Genomic DNA, 17,440 nt, shown 5'->3' with positions numbered 1-17,440 from the left:
TGTATGATTGATGCCAATGGAGATCCTGATGTGATCAAAATACCATCTCTTTGCCCAACAAATCTGCAGTTTTACTGGGTCCAATTATGTTGTTTTTGGATATATCATTCTCAAGCTGGATATGAAGTTATATACCCACAAGTCAACTTGATGCGCACAATTTGAAGTGTGACAGTATACATAGGTCAAGATCAAGATTCTCCTTGAGGACGTCTTCAAAGACAAGACATCCTTCAAGAGGCTCCACATGACAACACCATATGAGACGATAAGAAGACGATTTCAAGGTTATTAAACCGATTCATATGTCTTTCAATACAGTCAGCTGGGTAGATGAGGAGTCAGGACTCATACTTTCCGACTGATCCACAATCACCAGTGAACCCTAGCTACCACTTATTTGCCCTGCATCATCTTCACAAATTCTTCGTAGCTAATTTCTCCGTCACCGTTCACATCGGCTTCCCTATGCATCTTTTGGATTTCTTCGTCAGTCAGTTTTTCACCTAAGATCCGACATCGAATCACCACCGAACCAGCTCAGTACGTCGAACAAGTTTGATTGGCACATGCAAAGTTTGCATACCAAGGTTTGACATCACGCGTTCGACCTCTTCAACGCTGATGAAGCCATTACCGTCCTTATCAAAAACTTTGAATGCTTCACGGATCTCCGCTTCTGAATCGGTGTTCTTCCTGCAGGCAGTTTGATTCGATTAGATCCTCAAATGATGAGTACCTTATGAGGCGTGAACCTACATCTTCCTTGACATCATGGTCAGAAATTCAGGAAAGTCGATCGCGCCATTTCCATCGGCGTCCACTGAAAAGATTCTTTAAACAATCAGCTACTACTGCTCTGTGAATCAATCTCAAAGATAAAGATTTAGATGCATTCTACGGACCTTCCTTGATCATGTCGCCAAGTTCGGCTTCAGTAGGATTCTGGCCCAGACTGCGCATGATTGTACCGAGCTCCTTGGCAGTGATAGTCTCATCGCCATCTTTGTCAAAGAGGGAGAAAACTTCTTTGAACTCTGAAATTTGTTCTTCTGTCTAGAGAAGGGATTTAACCAATCAGCTTGGATTACCAAAACGTATTTGTCAGAAACCAGGTAATGAGACTGCTAGGTTTCCGATCTTGAGACATGCATAGCATATTTCGCTGATCGATCAAGGCCGAGCATCAAGAGTATTGTGAGAGGTCTTGGCTGAGAACTTCGGCGCTAAGATGCCGGGAGTTTTGGCTGTTGACCAACATCGGATTGGAAAGGATTGAAGCTGACCAGCCTCAAGTTCACGATATCGAGAGAGACAATAGCGACTAGAAAGAAGACTACGTACCAATTGATCGGCCATGGTTATAGACTCTAGAGTTGGATAAAGGGCAGGGAGAATCAGAGTGGTCACCGACCGAATCGGCGTTTAAAGTTGGTACAGACTCAGTCAAAGGTACACAGCATTGCGGGCATAAACGGTTATTTACAACTTAGCATTCTGAGAAGAGAAAACCAAAATATAACAACTTGGCTAACGTCCCCCTTCAAAAGAAGTAACGCTACAAAGCTTAAAGCCTAGTCTATGTATACTTCATTTCTTTCTTTTGCTTTGTTCCTCTCCCATGTTTGTTATAGTTTCTTTCTCTTCAGGCAATTACGATGCGCAAGAGAATATAAACAAACTGTGTAATCTCCGAAAACTTCCATTAATTTAATTTTCAATAATATGTGTAGTTGTTAATTATCGAGAATTAGCCCTCGCCGAAGGAAGACTACGACGGACTTACTCGAAAAGATTGTTTTTTTGGAACAGAAGGTTGTCATCTCTGGAAGAAGGAATCTTGAATCCCCAGCCGTTGCAATTCCCCATTCCCATTTGCCGTAAGGTGGTCAGTCGGTGCCGACATCTATTATCAAATCAATTTTATTTCCTTTGTTTCAGATTCTCTTCAACAATACTTCACAACTGGCTATATTGTATGTACTCAGAATGGGCAAGCCTCTATGAGCCATGAATCTGCAATGAAGAATATCATAGGGATGGCATTCGTGTTGGTTCTAACACAATATGCATGATCAATACCCTCTTGCATGCAATCTCCGGACTTGCTTTGTACAATTTTGTTTTTTCATCAAGCTGATTATTGGACTATCAAGTGATGGTGAAAATATCAAGCTGGATAAGGAGTTGATTCAGTTAAAAGCCCCAAGCAACACTTCCTTTGTTCATCTTGATTCTTGAGCCATTTCACTCCCACAAGTCAACTTGAGATATTCACCTTGAGGAAGTCTTTCAAATCAAGATCTCCTAATTCTAAGAGGCAACTGATTTATAGGTTATTGAATACTGGAAGACGACAAATGCCAAAGAGTATCATGTAGGACTCATTTGCTCAGCCTCAGCACAAATTCTTCATAATCAATAGAACCGTCACCATCCACATCGGCTTCCCCCATCATCTCCTCAATTTCTTGATCAGAAAGTGTTTCACCTAGAATCCGACGTAGATTGACCACCAAGATAGCTCAGCAAGGTCAACAATTACGGTTGGCAAAGGTGAAAGTGACTTACCCAGGTTCGCCATCACCTGTTTGAGCTCTGCAGCGCTGATGAATCCATTACCGTCTTGAGCAAAGACTTGGAACGCGTGACGAATATCGTCTTCTGAATTGGGGTCCTTCCTGTAGGCACCTTAATTCAATTAGACCATCAAGTGATGATTGCTTTATAGGAGAGGCGTGAACTCACATCTGTCGTGCCATCATGATCAAATATTCTGGAAAGTCGATTAAACCGTCTCCATCAGCGTCCACTAGAAACATGTTTTGAGAAATCAGCTACTGCTCTGTGATCCAATCTTAAGATAAGTGCATCTGGATGGATACAATCTACGGACCATCATTGATCATCTCGATGATTTCGGCCTCAGTAGGATTCTGACCTAGATTGCGCATCACTGTTCCGAGCTCTTTGGCAGTGATAGTTCCATCGCCATCTTTATCAAAGTGAGAGAAAGCTTCCTTGAACTCAGAAATCTGTTCTTCTGTCTAGAGAAGGGATTAAACCAATCAGTTTTGATTAGCAAAACGCATTCACCACAGATCACGCAATGAGGCTGCTAGTAGTAGATGTATGATCTTAGATATGCATAGTATGAGTATATTCCGCTGAACAATCAAGCCAAGCCCAAAGGCCATAGTGAGAGCTCTATAGCTAAGAAACTTGCAAGAACTCTTGGATATTGAGCAGTTCTGCTCAAGGAAGGTTGGAGAGGGACAACTCTGTGGCATCAAGAAAAGTAATAGCAAGTAGGAAGAAGACTACATACCAATTGATCAGCCATACTTGTATATAGTTCGGAATGGGAAGGGGGAATTTTGCACACACCGACTGATTGGGTGTTTGAAGTTGTTAAATACGCGTGTCGACGTACTAGGGAACGGGTAAAGTCACAGGGACTATCACAGCATCGCAGCATCACAGCATCACGCAGGTCAAGGGGAGAAGAAAAACCCAATGAATCACCTAGCTTGACAGAAGCCTCAGCAGACAACTTCAAAGATGACAGCATACCCAAGCGCAGTTTCCGTATTTGTTTGTCTTCTTTTGCTTCTCTCTTAGTTCAATATTCCTATTCAATAAATTGATGTCCAGCAAAAGATGCAGAGAATTGTTCTATACCGGTGTCATCTTGTCTGCAAAAAATCACATCCTCCTAATTATCGATATGTAGTGGTGGATATCCTTTGACTTGATAAAGTCCGCTCCTACCTCGGCATTTATTGAGAACTAATCTGTCATGATCTCGTAGTTGGTTCGAAAACCTGTATGACGATTACCGTCTTTCAGTAACCATTTAGCATTCTTTTGAGAAACAACTTGTAACATTAGTAGTTGATGCATGGACATATGGGATATTATTACTAATCAGGAACAAGGCACTATTGTTAGACAACTCGTCTTTGTTACTATCTATATATATCTTGTATCTCTTACAAACTTGTTGTGTTTCTTTTCTCATCAGAATAATTATATTTCTTACTTCCCTTTTCATCGTTCCTATTAAGGAAAACTATTGCCGTTTGCTTTATTTGCTTTCTCCGATTTGAGACGTTTGCTTTCTGAAAAGACTCCGCATTGAGCTTTTCGAAATAAACCTTATTCTCCGATTTGAGACGCAGTAGTAAAGCTTGTTGAGTTTTACCTACAACCCTAATCATCACATTTTTATTCTGATCTTCATTCTGATCGGATAATTTTTTTTGGAAAGAAGTTTTTTATGTCATTGGAAATCATCGACCTTTCTCAGGCTTACATATTCACCAACGGACCGGATCTCAATTTCGCTGCTGATACTGTAAAATTCTCGAGCGAAGATTTATTATCGTCATTGGAAGAATTACCTTATTTTAATTGTCCATTGGAATCCCCATTTTTTAATATCTCATCGACCGAATTACTCGATAATTTCAAACTTCTACCCTACTTTTATTATCCTCATCACAACCCCTTTTCAAATCAACTCATCCCTCACCCTCTCACCGTTGACGCGTTGAATCATTATCTATCTCTTGAAAGACTAGAATACGAGAGACTTTACTTCGAACGACTCAACCGTTATCGAGAAGTTAATCGAACTCCTGGAACTTCATTGGATTCATTACCAGTATTCGCGCCGATCCCAACACCACTTTCGCCCACTCTTTCCCCAAGAAATAGTGTTTCACCATCTCAATCTCTGGTAGATCGATTTCAAGAATTAGCAGTCACAGAATCAACTCCCTTCAGAACTTTCCTTAGGAATCTTTTAGAAAGAGGCCTTCTTATCGATTCAAGCTATTTTTTGGAGTTTTTCGGTTTCACGGATTAATTGATAAAGATGAATCCTTGGCGCGAAGGTAGAGACAGTCCTGCTATTTCTTCCATTTTTGGTAGAGATCTCCCACCGCATCAAGTGCCAGGCAGTGAGCTATCGGACCCCCACGCTATTTTACTTGATTCCCCTCGTCCTCATCTCATCAATCAGTTCAATCGTCTTCCCCATTCTCAGTCCCCTGTTTCTCGACTAGCTCAAGGATTGAACAACTTGGATTTCAGGACTAACAGTATATCTTTTGCACATCAACCAGGTCATCAGAATGCTCAGATCCCGCAACAGCATTTTACCGCACGAATGACAGGTGCAGCCCCAGCCTTTCACCCACAAGTGTTCCAACAACCACTGTCTTTCCAACCGAATCACAATCACCAGCAATACCCTAATCAACAATCTGTTCCCCCAATTCACAATCAATTCGTCCCCAATCATTTTGTCCCACCGCCTCAGGCTCAGTATGTTCACCCTCAGCAACAATTTCAAACCGGCCCCATACCACCTACTCATGCTTATCAAGTTCCCTTGCAACAACCGATCCCTCAAACAACCAATCAGACCGCTCCCTTGCAACGACCACCTTCAAGGATGCCCAATTCGTACATCACAGACAACAGAGCGCCAAAGATCTGTGATAACTTGAGGTTTTTTGGAGATAATAAAGGATTGAAGCAGTTCTTGGTGGAAATTCATGACGAGCTAGATCAAATCACTCTACATGATGATAAAATGAAGATAAATTGGATTGCCCGTCACTTCACTTCGCCTACTTCAACTCCTTCAAGTATGCAAATTTGGTTTATGGGATTACTCGAACGTAATGCATTTCAACAAGGTGTACAAAGTTTGTATGGTAATTTGAAAAGCTTAGATTACGTACTTCCGGAACTGGCATCATTGGCAATTTTTTTGGATGAATTGATCTACAAATTCGGTGACAAGAACTCGGACAAGACGGCTAGAGAAGAATTGGACGCTTGTAAACAAGGAAAGCTTTCGATCATCGACTACAATGCAAAGTTTGAGCAATTGAGTTTGCATGTGAAGAAATCGGAAGAAGACAAGATCCTTCAGTATGTAGAAGGATTGCATCCCAGTATTCAATTGGAAGCTACGAGGATTGCAGGTTGGGTACGGGAAACTGATTTACTTTGCAAGCAGGCAATGGCTCTCGAAGCGGCGGACATACTGTACTTACGATCGAAAGTCGCTCACAATCATCCTCATCTGCGAACACCTGGAGAAAGTTATCGCCATCCTCAACACCATCAGAACCCTATTAATCAACAGACTAATGGACCTGTTCCGATGGACATCAATGTGAATGCGGTATCCTTGGAGAGAAGTGGTTCCAATCCGTTCCCGGTGATTCGACGTATCTGCAATGAGAAGAACTTATGTTACGATTGTTTGAAGCCCTATGATGATGAACACAAATGTTTACGTTCTTTGAAAGGTAAACAGTCGTGTCCTAATCCTTATGTGTGTGTCAAAGAGAAATTGAAGGTGCTCTGTACTTCAATGAAATTACCATCAGATGGACGACATACCTCTCCGACTCAAATCTCAGCAATGCAATTAGAAGAATTGGAATATGCAGCTTTACCGACAGAGGTCATTGAAGAAACTGGACGACTAGTTGAAGCTTATTGGGAAAGTTTAGGATCACCAGCTTACCCTCTTCCTTCAAGCTCTCAAAGTCAACCAATGAGTCAAGATGTCCAAGTAGATGCGATCCGCATTCAATCCGATGTGAACAGACTGCGTCGGTTCTTAATTCCTCTCAGTATCATTTCTCAAAATCTTCCCGTAGCAATCATGGCACTTGTTGACACTGGAGCAAGTGACAGTTTTATTGATGCGGAATTTGCTGACTTACATCATTTGAATCTGAACAAGAAGTTCATTCCACAGAACGTTTTGGGTTTTGATGGAGGTCCGGCGAAGAGAGTGACGAAAGAGTGGTGTGGTTTGCTGTCTATGAATGACGTTGAAGGCAAAGAAACAAGGTTGAAGGCGAAATTAGGAGTGACTAAGCTAGGTGGAGGAAATGACGTTATTTTAGGACTACCTTGGATGGAAGAGAATGGTGCGACGCTGTGGATGAATAAGAACAGAAGGTGGCTAGGTATTGGAGAGAAAGTGTTGTCCGCAGTTGTAGTTGAAGAAGAGTTGGTAGATTTAGCAGTAGTTTATTGTGAGCAAGATTCTTTACCCATTTCTTTCTCCTCTTCCAAAGCTCCGACAGCATCGACTTTTTCCCAAGAAACCCCTTCAATCACCCTGAATCCCACTCTAGCCAAGTTTTTTCCCTTAAATCTTCCAAAAAGTTGCACTCGATACTTACATGTTTTTTCCCCTCAGGTATCTGTATTACCCCCCCACAGATCGTTTGATATCGCAATTGAATTAAAACCCGGTTGCAAACCTCCCTTTGGGGGATTATATAATCTGTCTCCTGATGAGCAAAGTGAGCTCAAAACCTACCTTAATGATCAGTTAAGTAAAGGCTTTGTTCGTCCTTCGAAATCTCCCGCTGCCGCACCCATATTTTTTGTGAAAGTTCCCGGTAAGAAAAACAGACCCTGCGTTGATTACCGTGGTTTAAACAAAATCACAAAGCGAGATAGTTACCTAATCCCGGTGATGTCCTGGTTGCTAAATCAGTTGAGAGGCTGTAAGTTTTTTGCCAAGATCGATCTGAAGGTGGCTTTCAACCTATTACGTGTAGCAAAAGGTGACAAATGGAAGACGGCTTTCCGAACTCCTTGGGGTCTGTTCGAATATACCGTGATGCCATTTGGCTTGGCTAATGCACCTGCAGTCTTCCAACGTTTCATACAGTGGGTACTTCGAGAGTATCTGGACGTTTTCTGTTTTGTTTATCTGGATGACATTCTTATTTTTTCTAAAAATGCTGACGAACATGAATTACATATTGAGCAGGTATTAGCAAAGTTGTCGGAACACAAACTAACTGCTTCTCCTGAGAAGTGCCAATTTTTTGCAAAGGAAGTGATATTTTTAGGATTTGTGATCTCGACCGAAGGCATAAGCATGGATCCAGCAAAATTGAAAACTATAGCGGACTGGCCATTTCCACAGGAGCTCACTGATCTACAACGTTTTTTAGGATTCTCCAATTTTTATAAGCAAACTTTTCCAGAGTCGTGGGTCCCTTGACAAGTCTGACTGCAAAGACGGCGGATGCAAGGAAAGGTTTACTGCTGAAATCATCGAGAGATTCATTTGACGAGCTGCGTAAAATCTTTTCCTCGGCGCCTTTTCTGTTACACTTTGATTTCGATTTGCCTCGTGTGTTACAGGTCGATGCCTCCGGCTATGCGTATTCGGGAATCTTGTCTCAGAAATCGAAAACGGGAGAACTCAGACCAGTGGCGTATTTCTCGAAGAAACTAACGGAAGCAGAACGTAGATGGCAGATCCATGACCAAGAACTGGGAGCCATTGTAGCTTGTTTTCATGATTGGCGCGCTTGGCTCATGGGAACAAAGGTACCAGTCACGGTTTTGTCAGATCATGCTAATTTACGTTATTTCATGACCTCTCAAATGCTGACACCTAGACAAGCAAGATGGGCATCATTTTTAGGAGAATTTAATTTCGAGATTTTGCATACTCCTGGAAAGTCGAATCCCACTGATCCAGCATTGAGACGCTCGGACTTTGTTTGTGGAAAACAGGATTCTGCTAGGGTTATTCTGCTGGGACTGCGAGAAGTCAAGGATATAGGCGTAAATGCAATCTACATCAGCCATCCGGGACATTTCAATATTTCCTCTTATATGCCTGTCGCAGATGAACTGATGGTTACCATCAAACATTCTTATCACGCAGATGACCTGATTGCAGGGATTCATCCTTCATTTTTGCACTTTCTGGACGGATTATGGTGGTGGAGAGATCGGTTATATGTTCCATTGGCTTTGAGGATATCAATCATTAAGCAGATTCACAAATCAACGATCGGCGGTCACTGGGGTACCTTGAAGACTTTGGGTTTACTGACACGTTCTTTTGGCTGGCCAAATGCTCGAAGAGACGTTCTGGATTTCATCAAAGGCTGTAGCAGCTGTCAACAGGTTAAAGTTGATCATCGGGCACCTCAAGGACAGCTTGTTCCTTTACCTATTCCTGACAGACCATGGTCAACTATCGGTGTTGATTTTATTGTGAAATTGCCCATTTCCGACACTTTTGATTCAGTCATGGTCGTGGTGGATCATTTTTCTAAAGTGGCGCATTTTGTGCCGGCTAAGGAGAGCTGGTCTGCTGAAGAACTGGCAAAAGCGTTTGTTGCACAGGTGTTTAGGTTCCACGGTTTGCCTGATGCCATAGTCTCCGATCGAGGAACTACTTTGGTATCTTCGTTCTGGACGAGCGTTTTGAAATTACTACAGATCTCTCCGGCGCCGTCGACGGCCTTTCATCCACAGACTGATGGTCAGGTTGAGCGGGTTAGAGCATCTCCACCGCGGACCTGATCTGTAAACCGAATACAGAGCCAAAAAAAGCTTGCTGGAAAAACTTTGACAGCTGTATTTTATATCCAGCTTCGTTCCATCCAACGCGCAAATCGGTATAAATTTTTGAGTCGTTTTGAGCTGCCTAAGTTGCCAAACCCTCACCCAATCGAGCCACCAAATAGCCATCAATTGGTTGGACAACAAGAAAATAGGACGCATGTGGTGACTTTATCACCACATGTGCCAAATGTACGTCCAATACTGGGACAATACAGTTTGCTGCAAATATTCGGTTGGTACTTCATATTTCGAGTACTGACCGTGTGAAACAGGGTTTGCTGGATATTGAGGCTCACACGGATGGTGAGCTGTTACGTTTCCAGACCGCGCTGGATGGTCGATTTGTGACCTAGACCTGCAAACGTAAAATACACCTTACGTGTATGTCTGAAACGTTACGTTTGCAGGTCTGCGTTGGAGATGCTCTTAATGCCTTATTGAAGGATTATCTACGTCACTTTGTATTGAACAATCAAGACAACTGGGCTTTGTTATTACCACTAGCTGAGTTCTCCTATAATAATTCAGTTTCCAGTTCGACAAAATTGTCACCCTTCTTTGCTTTGCAAGGTTATCATCCTAGGTTCAATTCTTTGACAGGTTTGTCAGGACGCCCAAAAGCGGACGGTTTTGTGGAACACATTCAAAGAGTACAGGAGACTTTGGCGGAGAATCTGACTCAAGCAAAGGAATCTCAAGCTTGTTTCTATAACAAAGACAGACGGATTGAAGTTGCTTACAACGTGGGAGACTTAGTTTGGTTGTCACGACGTTTCTTGAAGACGAAACGACAGAACAGCAAATTGGACTTCAGACGTTTGGGACCCTTTCCAATAGTACGAATGGTGGGACGCAACACAGCTGAGTTGGATTTACCCTCTTCTTTACGACAATTACACCCGGTGTTTAATGTATCCTTATTGATGCCATTTGTAGGACAGTCAAAGGAGCCGTCAATGGCTGAGAAGACATGCTGGGATAATTTATTGATTCGCGAAGAACAGCAGATCAAGACGATTTTGGATTATCGTCGACATTCGTCAGGCATGCATGAATACCTCATACGAATGAATGACGCCTCTCCTTTGGACGACCAGTGGTTACCTCTGTCTCAATTACCTTTCACTTTGGACAACTATCTCGAGCGCTTTCATAGGATGTCACCCTCACTGGGCCCTGGACCGGATGTTGGAGTTTGGATAGCGCGTTCACGTCAACGTGTTGATCCTGACTATCTGGATAATACAAGTAATCTACAGTAAGGCATATTTTTTTCGTTTGAAGACGTGCCAACCCCTGTGTGCCTAAACAAGCCACTCAAGACGTGGGTATGTGAAGGCTGTCTTGGAAAATGTTTTTTTATGTCTGGTAGATGGAAGGTCATAATTTGTCATGATCTTGTAGTTGGTTCGAAAACCTGTATGACAATTACCGTCTTTCAGTAACCATTTAGCGTTCTTTTGAGAAACAACTTGTAACATTAGTAGTTGATGCATGGACATATGGGATATTATTACTAATCAGGAACAAGGCACTATTGTTAGACAACTCGTCTTTGTTACTATCTATATATATCTTGTATCTCTTACAAACTTGTTGTGTTTCTTTTCTCATCAGAATAATTATATTTCTTACTTCCCTTTTCATCGTTCCTATTAAGGAAAACTATTGCCGTTTGCTTTATTTGCTTTCTCCGATTTGAGACGTTTGCTTTCTGAAAAGACTCCGCATTGAGCTTTTCGAAATAAACCTTATTCTCCGATTTGAGACGCAGTAGTAAAGCTTGTTGAGTTTTACCTACAACCCTAATCATCACATAATCCTTGCCGAGGTATGATTTCTGGCACGGAAGGTTGGTTTTTCGTAGAGGAAATCTTATGTCCCAAGCCATTCCATTCTCCCTATATCTTTTGGAGTGGCCAGCTCAAAGCGCCTCCTGCTTCCCTGGAGCTTACTCTCTTTAGCAATCTCAAAAAATAGTAGGAATCTTTTCACGAGAGGGAAAGGTAGTCCCACAAAAATCTGACTAACTCAAGAATTAATACCACCAGATCTGAAATCAGCAAGCAGATGTTTCAGAGAACTTCAAGCTCCTACCTTGGATTACACGATATAACCCCACATTTGAAGAAATATGTGATCCATCCTGACTTATACCTTGAAATCTGGACAGTATCACGATTCACCAAGTCACCAAGCTCAATGAGGCTCAATGACGCCTCTGAGCAAAGGATGAAAACATCGGGTGTCTCAGATCAACTTTATCTCTTTTGCAATTGTATTACCATCAGAGCGTTTTGAAAAATAATACTTGACAATTTTTGGGTCGTGCGACCAGCATGAACAACATCTCAGGGCCGACATGTAAATTGATCCAACCTCAATATACGTTATCAATAAAAAAGACTGATGTCATTGAGCTATAAGGGTATTGAATTTCCAGCTTTACTGCGTTCAATTGAGTCGTTTCGTCAGCCTAGTTATTTGACTTTTAGCTGAGGGTCATGATTTATAGGTGGATATGAAGTGAAGATCCCCAAGCAATGATTTATTGAGATCTTGCTCCCACACTTCAACTGGATGCACACAATTCGATGATGTTGTTTCTGAAACTGGCTGGTATGAGTTCAGCATCTTGTACATAACTTCTATTAGAAAAAAAAGAGAATCAAAAGTGCCAGCACACGATACAAAGCCGATTTAAAGGTTCTGAAGCCGATTTATAGGTTATTCAATACATGAAATTGGAACAAAGCATAATAGTAGATGAGGAGTCACGATTTTTCAATTGATCCTGGCAGCGGATCTGAGCTAGCACTTATTCGCTCAGCATCATTCTCACAAATTCTTCGTAATTGATGGCGCCATCACCGTCCACATCGGCTTCCCTGATCATCTCCTCTACTTCTTGGTCGGATAGTTTTTCACCTATTATCCATCATTTTTTTACCATCGCAGCATATCAGCACGGTAAACCGCGAAGTTGGCACGCGTAATGACTGCTTACCAAGGTTTGTCATCACGTGCCTGAGCTCTGCAGCGCTGATAAATCCGTTGCCGTCCTTATCAAAAACTTTGAACGCTTCACGGATTTCCTCTTCTGAATCGGTGTCTTTCCTATAGACATTGTGAAACGATTGTCAGACAACCAATTCATGAGCATTCTGTGAGGCATGGACCTACATCTTTCGTGCCATCATGGTCAAAAATTCAGGAAAGTCGATCGTGCCGTTCCCATCAGCGTCCACTAGAGAGACGATAACAATCAGCTACTACTCTGTAAATCAATCTTGCAGATGAACACTTGAATGAATCCTGCGGACCTTCGTTAATCATGTCGCCGAGTTCGGCCTCAGTAGGATTCTGACCCAGACTGCGCATGACTGTACCGAGCTCCTTAGTAGTGATAGTTCCATCGCCATCTTTATCGAAGAGAGAGAAAGCTTCCTTGAACTCGGAAATTTGTTCTTCTGTCTAGAGAAGGGATCAAACCAGTCAGTTTCGATCAGCAAAACGTATTCACCGTAGATTACGTAATGAGTTTACTAGGTTTCTGCTCTCAAAAACTCATAGCATATTTCGCCGAGAAATCAAGGCCAAAGATAAAGGCTACCGTGAAAATCCGGCTGAAAATCTTGGCCATGTGGTGCAATAACCTTTGGATGTTGACCAACTCCACATTGAAGAGTATTCAGGCTGACGAGTTTGTGGTATCGAGAGAGATGACAGCGAGTAACAAGGAGGTCACATACCAATTGATCTGCCATGTTTCGATTTGAATAACGCTTTCGTGAGGTTGGGGGGAAGTAAAGCCAGGTGAATAATGTTGAATGACAAGTTCAGCGTTCAGCGCAAGTGGTGAAACGATCGGTGTGGCTGGCTATAGGCGCTTTGCTGTTCCGCTGCGTCAAGCACCGATATCGACATAATTGGCCGGTCGGAGATTCGAGATCCGAATATCCGGGCTCGGGGTAAAATTAACCATCGAAACACAACTCACGAGTAAGCTTACTCACGAGTCAGTGCAGCTCGCGAGAGCTCTCAGGTCACGGCAGCGCTATCTTCGTGAGTTCACATTCACAGCGACTGCTTTCCAAGTCTTAACACGCGATTCAGATCTTCTCTCACCATCAAGTTCGAAATTCCCGGAGGAAGGGTCGAGACTCGAGTCAGATGAAAGAACCAAATCTTGTGGACTGGATACAAAAAGTGTTGTAGTCACATGACCTGGGCACGACTGCGGCACAGACATCACGTGCCAAAGTCAACAAAACCCATTCCTGTCGGCTCCGAGATTCCACATCAACTGTGTGGAATCCAAGCTACTTTCAGACTTATGCGTTCTTGTGCTTTGTTTCTCTACTATAGGTACATCAACTGTGTGGAATCCAAGCTACTTTCAGACTTATGCGTTCTTGTGCTTTGTTTCTCTACTATAGGTTATGAGCCTGCGCTCACGGTTTGAAAATCGATCTGAATGAAAACGAGGAATCGAGATTACACTATAAACCCTCGATCACCACCTAAACGCAAGAGAACTATACGCAAGAAGCAAACTCTATCTGATATAAGCACTAATACTGAATATCCACAAACATCTTCTTCATCATTCTCATACAATCTATCAATATTACCCCCCTTACCACCGTCTCCGTTAAACTTTAACATATCAACATTACCACCTCTTCTTGATTCGCCCGTTAGTGAACTACAGTCAAACCTGTGCAATTGCATAATTTGGGTGGAAGACTTTTCCTATGCATTTTCACGGGTTATGCAATTCCATTGTCTAGTTTGGCGGTAAAAAGTATCAAGATCTAGGAATTTTTCTATGCATTGTCACAGGTTATGCATCTGCGCAGGTATGCATTTGCACAGGTTTGACTGTACGCAACTCACTCACACCATCTAATTCCCCGCCCTGTGAAAGGCTTTCATTTCATACTACGTTAATACCACCTGCAGAATCATCTGATCCTAATTTTCAGGATCGTTCTACGTTATCGGCATCCAACTTTACGCCCGAATCGGACTTAAGTCAAACTTTCTCACGACTATCACTACTAGATACGAATACAGTATCTCACTACTCAGTTAATCGCATAGTAAAAGAATACCCCATACTTTACGAAAAACCCTTCAACGTCCAAATCTCTACTTTTGAACCCAATCCTAGAACTTTTCCGAAACGTTTTTTCGTATACAACGTGTACAGCAAGATGTCTGAATCAAAATCAAAATCTACTGAGGAATCAACAACTTCGTCAACCACGAACAAGGCAAACATTACCTTAACTGCTCAAGATATCACTGAAGCTAAGGAGAACCTGGGAAATGAAATCAAATTCGATCACTTAACTACAAGCGGTTCAAACTTCGTAGAATGGAAGAAGAACACAGCGCGTGCTATCAAAGCATTGATAGGAATCAAGAACTACTGGGATGAAGAACTGCCGGTACTATCTTACCTTGACCAAAAACGTGACGGCCTAGCCACCAGTGTCATCAACAATACGATTCATATGAACCTGAAGAACGTGACAGATGACTCTGATACGGCTTATGAAGCGATGAAGGCCCTCCAGAATCACTTCCGAAAAGGTGGTCGCACTGCTCAGTTTGCTCTATTTACTCGCCTCATGAACCTACGTCTAGACCTACAAGAAACTGAAATGATTAGTCACATGTCAACAGTAGACTCAATTGTATCCAAAATAGAATCTACAGGATTTGTATGGAACTCTGAATCGGTAAAAGGACTGTTTTATCAAATTGTTATGCCTCCGGAGATGACGAAAGAGATCAACAAAGACCTCGACAACAAGTACAACAAGACCAACCCGAACTACAAATTAAAAGACATCAAATCAGCAATCCAAATTTATCTAGCACGTGAAAGAACTGCCTCAGAAACGATCATCATCAGTAATCTCAGCACTCAGATGGAGACTATGTCAATGAATACTACGCCTAGAAACCAAATTCATAGCAGACAATTCACTCCAAACCGTTCGACAATGAATCATAGCTATCAATCATCTCCTGTTTCACGTTTCAACTCACCTCGTCCAACTCCTAAGATCGATCCAATTAGATGGCAAAGAGGGCCTGCGGCCTGGAGTAGAAATGAGAACGACAGGAAGAACTCTGCGATAGTACCACTAGAAATACCTAATAGTGCTGTAAGTGGAGTGAAGAAAGGACTACTTCAATGTTTTTTCTGCGGAAATTTTGGCCATGTCTATAGTACTGGTGGTTGTAAATCTTACAATGGAGATGGCGAAAGGACTGGTGCTCACTGGAGAGACTGGAGGAAGTTGAGTAACGGCCAATGGTACAGCTTAAACGCACTATTCCCGAACAAATACGTCCTCCCAGTCAACCAACGCTCATCATCGACTCGACCTAACGCAAACTCAGTTGAAATCATGAATGAAGACAATCAAATGAAAATCGAGGCATCTGCTATCGATCTAGACTGGTCGTCAGAAGGATTTGGTCTCATCGATGGAGATGATGAAGTACCCACTGAGTATCTTTTTGATGGTGGAGCCACCGATGCCGTAAGCAACGATCGCTCATCATTAAAAAACTACCAGCCATTACCCAATCCCCTTCCTATCAAAACAGCAGCTAATGATTCCAATGCTGTTATAGTAGGAAAAGGCGACATAGAAATAGTCACGGATGATGGTGAAGTTGCAGTAATAAAAGACGTATACTACTGTCCTAAAGCAACGATGACAATCATATCACCTGGTGCATTACTGGCAAGTGGCGCAAAGATTTCAATGAAGGATGACAATGATTTTAAAATCAAATTAAAGAGTGGAAAGGTCTTATATGCTGTTCACAAAAATAGAAGATGGTTTATTCAATCAAGAAAATTCAGAAAATCAAATTGTAATCTCTCTAAAGTTTCTCACTCTGTCTGCGCAATGAAGTCATCACACAAGTTATCTCAAATGTGGCATGAACGCTTAGGACATGTCTCTGTAAAGAGAATCAAACGTCTGTTCAAAGAACATGAAGAGTATGGTTTACCCAATGTAAAACACTCTCAGGTAACTTGTGAGGATTGCCTGAAAAATAAGAGCACTAGATGCAGAACCCTAGGAAGCACTAACCGTGAACCTAGAGTGATGGAAGTATTGGTAACTGATGTTGCAGGTCCTTTCACACCTTGCCTTACAGGTGAACAGCTCATGGTAACTTTCAGGGACGTGGCGTCAACTTATTCCAAAATCTGCATCATCAAGCACAAATCGGAGGTACATCAACGATTAATCAACATGATCAAGAAATGGGAACGAATGACGGATATAAAAATCAAGACTGTAAGATCAGACAGAGGAGGAGAGTACGTAGGTGCAGGACTGAACAAATGGCTGAAAGAAAATGGCATAAATCACAAATTCTCTAATCCTTATGAGCCAGAACAAAATGGAAACGCGGAAAGACTCAACAGAACCCTAGGTGAAATGGCTCGAACATTACTATCATCAAGTAAACTCTCTAACAAATTTTGGAACTACGCTTACCTGACTGCAGCATATATTCATAATAGATTACCTAACTCAGTCACCGTGAATAAAACACCTTTTGAACTAATGTTTAACCGCAAACCACAACTCGACATTCTACGTTCTTTTGGAAGCGTTGCGTTTGTACGTATTCATCAAGGACAAAGACAACCTGGGAAACTGGAGGAGAGAGCAAGGAAATGTGTGATGGTTGGGTATGTTGAAGGAGGAAAAGGATGGATGTTCTATGACGAAAAATCAAAAACAGTATTTCCCTCAGCAATAGCGAAATTTCCGTATGAAACAGAGTCATTACCTCAAGAAGTGAATGAAGGAGAGACGTCATCAAAATCATTAAACCAAATACTAAATCAGAATAAAAATAAGAAAGGTAGCATACAACACATAATCAATGCTTCAAAATTAGGAGACTTTGTCGAAGAAATCAAATTAGATAAACAAGATGCTGCAGCAAGTCATGCTCTGAGTGGTGAAGA

General features: G+C 42.0%; 4 protein-coding genes across 4 annotated transcripts; 1 reads left to right on the top strand and 3 right to left on the bottom strand.

The window, feature by feature from the left end:
* Window positions 1–396: 396 nt before the first annotated feature.
* Window positions 397–1,359, bottom strand: MELLADRAFT_65992 (uncharacterized protein; the record flags this gene model as incomplete). Its single annotated transcript, XM_007413695.1, has 5 exons — window positions 397–506; window positions 587–696; window positions 760–823; window positions 906–1,056; window positions 1,345–1,359. 5 exons carry the CDS (start codon window positions 1,357–1,359, stop codon window positions 397–399), a joined length of 450 nt encoding a protein of 149 aa, XP_007413757.1.
* A 1,025-nt stretch (window positions 1,360–2,384) lies between these two features.
* MELLADRAFT_109742 (uncharacterized protein) lies at window positions 2,385–3,343 on the bottom strand (the record flags this gene model as incomplete). Its single annotated transcript, XM_007413694.1, has 5 exons — window positions 2,385–2,491; window positions 2,572–2,681; window positions 2,749–2,812; window positions 2,897–3,047; window positions 3,329–3,343. 5 exons carry the CDS (start codon window positions 3,341–3,343, stop codon window positions 2,385–2,387), a joined length of 447 nt encoding a protein of 148 aa, XP_007413756.1.
* Window positions 3,344–12,238: 8,895 nt separating this feature from the next.
* On the bottom strand, window positions 12,239–13,187 carry MELLADRAFT_90594 (uncharacterized protein; the record flags this gene model as incomplete). The annotated part of the gene is made up of 5 exons (XM_007413693.1): window positions 12,239–12,348; window positions 12,428–12,537; window positions 12,604–12,667; window positions 12,744–12,894; window positions 13,173–13,187. The coding sequence occupies 5 exons, from the start codon at window positions 13,185–13,187 to the stop codon at window positions 12,239–12,241; spliced, it is 450 nt and encodes a 149-aa protein (XP_007413755.1).
* Window positions 13,188–14,639: 1,452 nt separating this feature from the next.
* MELLADRAFT_90593 (uncharacterized protein) lies at window positions 14,640–16,095 on the top strand (the record flags this gene model as incomplete). Its single annotated transcript, XM_007413722.1, has 2 exons — window positions 14,640–15,983; window positions 16,081–16,095. The coding sequence occupies 2 exons, from the start codon at window positions 14,640–14,642 to the stop codon at window positions 16,093–16,095; spliced, it is 1,359 nt and encodes a 452-aa protein (XP_007413784.1).
* Between the last annotated feature and the right edge of the window lie 1,345 nt (window positions 16,096–17,440).

The sequence above is a fragment of the Melampsora larici-populina genome, assembly GCF_000204055.1.
Source record: "Melampsora larici-populina 98AG31 unplaced genomic scaffold MELLAscaffold_38, whole genome shotgun sequence".
Lineage (NCBI taxonomy): Eukaryota > Fungi > Basidiomycota > Pucciniomycetes > Pucciniales > Melampsoraceae > Melampsora > Melampsora laricis-populina.
Note: the sequence above shows the minus strand (reverse complement) of the source record. Positions and strands in the feature narration are given on the sequence as shown.